The sequence below is a fragment of the Sinocyclocheilus grahami genome, unplaced genomic scaffold, assembly GCF_001515645.1.
Source record: "Sinocyclocheilus grahami isolate Dianchi unplaced genomic scaffold, SAMN03320097.WGS_v1.1 scaffold128.1, whole genome shotgun sequence".
NCBI lineage: Eukaryota > Metazoa > Chordata > Actinopteri > Cypriniformes > Cyprinidae > Sinocyclocheilus > Sinocyclocheilus grahami.
The window spans coordinates 165,557-172,216 of NW_015505307.1; the positions used below are offsets into that span (position 1 = coordinate 165,557).

The 6,660-nt window shown below is 34.9% G+C and overlaps 1 protein-coding gene across 1 annotated transcript; it reads left to right on the forward strand.

Annotated features, from left to right (window-relative positions):
• Nucleotides 1–291: 291 nt before the first annotated feature.
• iyd (iodotyrosine deiodinase) lies at nt 292–5,446 on the forward strand. Its single transcript, XM_016279206.1, has 5 exons — nt 292–540; nt 2,468–2,668; nt 3,069–3,228; nt 4,406–4,562; nt 4,693–5,446. Exons 1-5 carry the CDS (start codon nt 357–359, stop codon nt 4,873–4,875), a joined length of 885 nt encoding a protein of 294 aa, XP_016134692.1. The 5' UTR covers nt 292–356; the 3' UTR covers nt 4,876–5,446.
• The last annotated feature ends 1,214 nt before the right edge of the window (nt 5,447–6,660 follow it).

A 6,660-nucleotide genomic window follows, 5' to 3' on the forward strand; every position in this document is an offset into this window, starting at 1 on the left:
GTTACTTGTTGCCAACTACTGATGCTGAATGAGTCACTTAAACATTCTCACCACTAATGCATTTCAATTGCTTATTGAATAATAATAACAACAACATTAACATTGTTTTTACATTTATTATTGAATTATGAAATAATTATTAAAATACTATTAAATCATTTATAACTGTAAACTAAGTTTATACTTATTATTAGTATTACAGATATATCATATGAATGACTATTGTGTAATAATCAAATCATGCAATAGTGTGTATAAGTTCCCTGGGAGCTGTTTAATATTAACAGAAGAAAGTGAGTCCCTCCCCGTTGAGTGAACTTGAGTGAAACTCGTTCTTTAGACTTCACTCGTTCATCATGGTGGTGTTTTCGTCTCTCACTCCGGTGTTCGTGGCAGTTTTGTGTGTGATTATCGGGTTTCTCTTCAAAAGCTCCCAGAGGAGAGAGACCAGATCAAAGCAGGAGCGTTCAGATCAGACAGCCAGACCATGGGTGGACGAGGATCTGCAGGATGATACAGAAATCAGCAGTAAACACAACGGTACTCTCCACCACTATACTCACATCGTAACTAGTAATATTAAGGAGTACATGACAGGAATTTGACTTTATCTTTTACTTTTGAATGCACTGGCCAGTCTATAGGCCTACATGTTTTCTAAATTTATTTGTATGTTTTCAGTATTAAATAGTGTTTGCAAAAAATATTTTATTTGCCACAAACAGTTGCATCACAAACATCATAAGTCCTCTATATATATATATATATCTAACTAATAAACTATACAAAAGTACTCCAGTATGTAAAACAGTAAAGCACATGATCAATTCAATGAACAAAAATGATTTGGATTGGAAAAACTGTCTGGATGGTTCGAATCAGCACAAGGGTGGAAAGCAACCGTAACCTCCACACAATAACATTTATGTGAAGATGTCTTTGAAGAGGGCACCACGTCAAGCGTAATGATGCAGAACTTTTGAAGAGATCTTAAAGTTTGAGCTCTCAAAGAAAAGAACTCTATGCTGGGAAAGAGTTTTGAACCGAATGCAAAGGTTCAAGTCCAAAAAAGTCTTGCTTAAGATATTGCGACATGCTCTATTACAGCCCACTTTCAAAATAGCGCTTTAATGTCTGTTGATGTGAGCTGTTTATATACTGTTAATATTTTGTTTCATTATTGCATATATGCAATCATATTTTTAATATATGACAATGTTCTGCCATTAGATTACATATTCAAACATTTTCAAAACAAAAGACAGATTAGAGAATTAAAAAAAAAAAAATAGTTCGCCCAAAAATGAAACATTTACTCACCCTCATGCCATCCAAGATAGAGATGAATTTGTTTATTCATGGGAATATATTTGGAGAAATGTAGCATTACATCACCTGCTCACCAGTGGATCCTCTGCAGTGAATGGGTGCCGTCAGAATGAGAGTCCAAACAGCTGATAAAAACATCACAATCATCCACACCACTCCAGTCAATCAGTTAATGTCTTGTGAAGAGTCCATAATTCATAATAATGGTTCCTCCAGTGTAAAAGTCTACTACATCTACTGTTGTTCTCACACAAACTCTGCCAACGTATTTGTTTAAAACTGTTTTTGCTTGTAAACGGTGCTTGATCCTCCTGATCCAGACAAGATTACTTTTTCACTAATAGAGTGTCACGGAATGCCAGGAGAAAACAAGGTAAGTTCCAAGTGCAGTTTAATTGAAAGTAACAACCGAACAAAACAGAACAAAAACGTTGCAAAAGGTAATCCAAAACCTGACCACAGAAAACACAAACTGAGAAGACAATACAATCAAGATGCCAATGACAGACAGAGAAGGCATGATATATATAGCTGGGATAATGATGAACAGGTGTTACCGATCAGACCAGGATTAGTGAGCAGGGGACTATGGGAAATGGAGTTTAACACAAACAACGTAAAACACAAGAGCGCCCTCAAGTGACCAGTCCAGGTCACCACAACAAACACTGTGACATAGAGGAAAAGTAATATTATGGGATAATATGATAGATTATGGACTCATATTTTAGCCAGAAGCAATGGTTTGAAGTTAAAAACGTCTTGATGGATTTGTTTCTTACAAACACACAGCTTTTCGCTTCATAAGACATTAACTGATGGACTGGAGTGGTGTGGATTTCTTGTTGATTATTGTGATATTTTTTATCAGCTGTTTGGACTCTCATTCTGACGGCACCCATTCACTGCAGAGGATCCACTGGTGAGCAAGTGATGCAATGCTACATTTCTCCAAATCTGTTCTGATGAAAAAACAAACTCTACATCTTGGATGGCATGAGAGTGAGTAGATTTTCAGCTAATTTTCTTTTTTGGGTGAAATATTCCTTTAAAGACATGAGACTGCCATGTTCACCCTGATGTGAATTTGTATTTCTGTTTATTGGCATTGGTGACTCAATCGATTGTCTGTGCACAGAGGGTGATGATGATTGGCTAGACACAACAGAGGAAGAAAACTTACCCCATATCCCATACACCCCAATTCAGTATTCTGCTACTGAGATGCTGGAACGTTCTGAAAAGTTCTACTCGCTCATGAATCTGAGACGGTCTGTCCGCTTCATCAGTCCAGAACCGGTACCAAAACAAGTGATTGACAATGTTATACGCACTGCAGGTAATGCAATCACAATGATGCAATGGGCTGAATTTGTTGTGTGATTTGGCAGAGGTGGCAAATTCCTATTCAGCTCAAAAGACAAAACAATTCAAAGCCTACCCTTTTGTTTGTGTTTGTGTGTGTGTGTGTGTGTGGCTGGTGATCCGTGGACTTTGCATTGGGGGGCTATCTAAAATAAGGGCTAAACAGTTGGCAAAGTACTGTTCAATCTCAGCAACTATAGGAAGCATGTTTATTTGGAAAAGGCGATGTTTCCTGTACCCATAGAACTGTATAATCCATAACAATGTGCGGATTTGCTTTAATCTGTTGGATCATTCAAAAAATTTGATTCCTAATGAAATTTGACTTGTAATGTGGAATCAAATAAAGTATATATAATGTGTGTGTGTGTAAGGCACTGCACCTAGTGGAGCTCACACTGAGCCCTGGACGTTTGTGGTGGTGTCTGATACAGATGTCAAACACATGATCAGAGAGATCATTGAGGAGGAGGAGGAGATCAACTACAGGCAAAGGATGGGAGACAAGTGGGTCCATGACCTCAAGAAACTGAGGTGCGTTTCAAACAGACATAATATGTAGACGTAATGTGTAGTTTTATGCAAAATATTTATTCGTTTTATTATTACTGTACTATTACTATTACTATGTACTAGTATTATGCATTATTATAATTAAATTATAATGTATTAATAAATTGAATATAACAATTACAGACATAATAAAAATGCGTTGACTAAAACTTAGCTATAACATTAGTGCCCCCTTGTGTGTTTAAAAAATATATATTTTACCATGGTTAATGTTGTTTCAAACAGTTAAGAGGTCACATAATAATAATGATAATAATAATAATTATTATTATTATTATATTACGATTTTTGGTAGGATCTACAGATAAATATAGATATTATATTTGATAATTATTATAATAATCACACAGAGTTTTAAAGGGGTCATATGATGCGATTTCAAGTTTTCCTTTCTCTTTGGAGTGTTACAAGCTGATTGTGCATAGATAAGATCCCTGAAGTTGCAAAGACTAAAGTCTCAAAACCAAAGAGATATTCTTTATCAAAGTTAAGACTCTGCCACGCCCCCCTAAAACGGCTCGTTCTAACACGCCCCCACATATCTACCTCACTATGTGGAAATATTAGCATAATGCCGCCCAAATGTTCACGCAAAGAAAGAAGGCGTGGTTTCAGTAACCGCAGTGTTGAAGCAGCATGTCAGGGAGACGCTGTGTGTTTCTAGGCGAAAGCATGTGTGTGTGTGTGAGAGAGAGAGCGAGAGAGAGAGAGCGCGCGCGAGAGAGAGAGAGCAAGCGAGAGAGAGAGCGAGAGAGAGCGCGCAGTGGAGTGATGTCTTAACCGTGGCTTGTGTACTGCAAACACATACCAGCTTCATCACTGTGTCTGTCACGCGACTCTGTTCCCCTTTCGGGCTCTGTCTTTACATTTACTTTGAAAGCTGAAGCTGTATTTGAAAAATAATGTGTTTTTTGAACATTAAAGCATGTCAACATATTCTGTTACACCAAATACACAAAATAATGATCTTTAAAAAAGCATCATATGACCCCTTTAATAAAATCCTATAGCTGTGTTACTAGATCCCTCTTGTGGTCTGTTTCTACCATGTTCGTTCTACTATAACACATTTTATTTCAAGAATTTATATGACTTTCCAATTCACTAAATAACAAGCAAGTAAAGGTGTCTTTCACAGGACAAACTGGGTGAAGGAGTATTTGGATGTGGCTCCGTATCTGATTCTAGTGTTTAAGCAGACATATGGAATTCTGCCCAATGGCAAGAAAAAGACTCACTATTATAATGAAATCAGTGTGTCCATTTCCTGTGGCATTCTGCTGGCTGCTCTGCAGGTCAGACACAAAAAAAGCTATTTCACAAACACACAAATCAAACATTTGATTATAAAAAAATGTGGATCTGTGATTTAAATGATGTGTAACATTCCATTGTTCTCTGTATTGTTTACATTTTTTGTGTTAGAATGTGGGGCTGGTTACCGTGACGACGACCCCTCTGAACTGTGGTCCACAGCTCAGGTCCCTCCTCCAGCGACCGGCCAATGAGAAGCTTCTAATGCTGCTTCCGGTTGGCTACCCTGCATCTGACGCCGAAGTGCCTGACCTCAACCGCAAGGGCCTAAATGACATCATGGTGACTGTGTGACATTACCAACTGCGATAAACAAATGTAATGTAATAAAAAGGCCAATATACAGACCTGTTTTGAATAAAAAGAAATGAGTGTTTGGCAAATTAGACCAAATGTTATCCTCTTACTGCTATATTGTTATTATACCTTACCATAAAGGGATGTTACAGTAATAGTTTACATAGGGACACAGTTCCTCTCACATTTTGCATGGCTCTTTTAATGTACGCTTCCTATATTATGAGTCTGCTGTGATTTATGCAGAACATTACGCACGGGTTTGTATTTTCCCATGCTAATGCTTTATGATGTTTTCTAAACTCTCACTGACATATTTGAAAGGGCTTCATGTTTATTTTACGGTCATTGCAAGATAATGCAATCTGTATCGCAAAGATCATTTTTCAATAATCATCTGTAAATTACAGTCCACCATGGGTTTATTACTGTTAACAACACATATATAGTTAAAGATGAAGTGTGTTATTTGTTAGATGTTGAAATACTTTGTTCTGCCCAATCTTATTATGCAGAGACATAAGCTTTGTAGGATAATTCAACAGAAAAGTGTAAACACTTTGTTCTATCATTTGTAATATATATTAAATTAGAAAAAAGTAGATAGAATAGAAATAGAATAGAGAACGCTAGTATTAGAGGGTAATCTTTTAATAATAAATACAAAGAAAACAAGTAGATAGAATAGAAAAAGAAGAGAGAACGCTAGTGTTAGAGGGTAATTTCTTTATAATAAATACAAAGAAAACAAGTATATAGAATAGAAATAGATTAGAGAACGCTAGTATTAGAGGGAAATCTTTTAATAATAAATACAATGAAAACAAGTAGATAGAATAGAAATAGATTAGAGAACGCTAGTATTAGAGGGAAATCTTTTAATAATAAATACAATGAAAACAAGTAGATAGAATAGAAATAGATTAGAGAACGCTAGTATTAGAGGGAAATCTTTTAATAATAAATACAATGAAAACAAGTAGATAGAATAGAAATAGATTAGAGAACGCTAGTATTAGAGGGAAATCTTTTAATAATAAATACAATGAAAACAAGTAGATAGAATAGAAATAGATTAGAGAACGCTAGTATTAGAGGGAAATCTTTTAATAATAAATACAATGAAAACAAGTAGATAGAATAGAAATAGATTAGAGAACGCTAGTATTAGAGGGAAATCTTTTAATAATAAATACAATGAAAACAAGTAGATAGAATAGAAATAGATTAGAGAACGCTAGTATTAGAGGGAAATCTTTTAATAATAAATACAATGAAAACAAGTAGATAGAATAGAAATAGATTAGAGAACGCTAGTATTAGAGGGAAATCTTTTAATAATAAATACAATGAAAACAAGTAGATAGAATAGAAATAGATTAGAGAACGCTAGTATTAGAGGGAAATCTTTTAATAATAAATACAATGAAAACAAGTAGATAGAATAGAAATAGATTAGAGAACGCTAGTATTAGAGGGAAATCTTTTAATAATAAATACAATGAAAACAAGTAGATAGAATAGAAATAGATTAGAGAACGCTAGTATTAGAGGGAAATCTTTTAATAATAAATACAATGAAAACAAGTAGATAGAATAGAAATAGATTAGAGAACGCTAGTATTAGAGGGAAATCTTTTAATAATAAATACAATGAAAACAAGTAGATAGAATAGAAATAGATTAGAGAACGCTAGTATTAGAGGGAAATCTTTTAATAATAAATACAATGAAAACAAGTAGATAGAATAGAAATAGATTAGAGAACGCTAGTATTAGAGG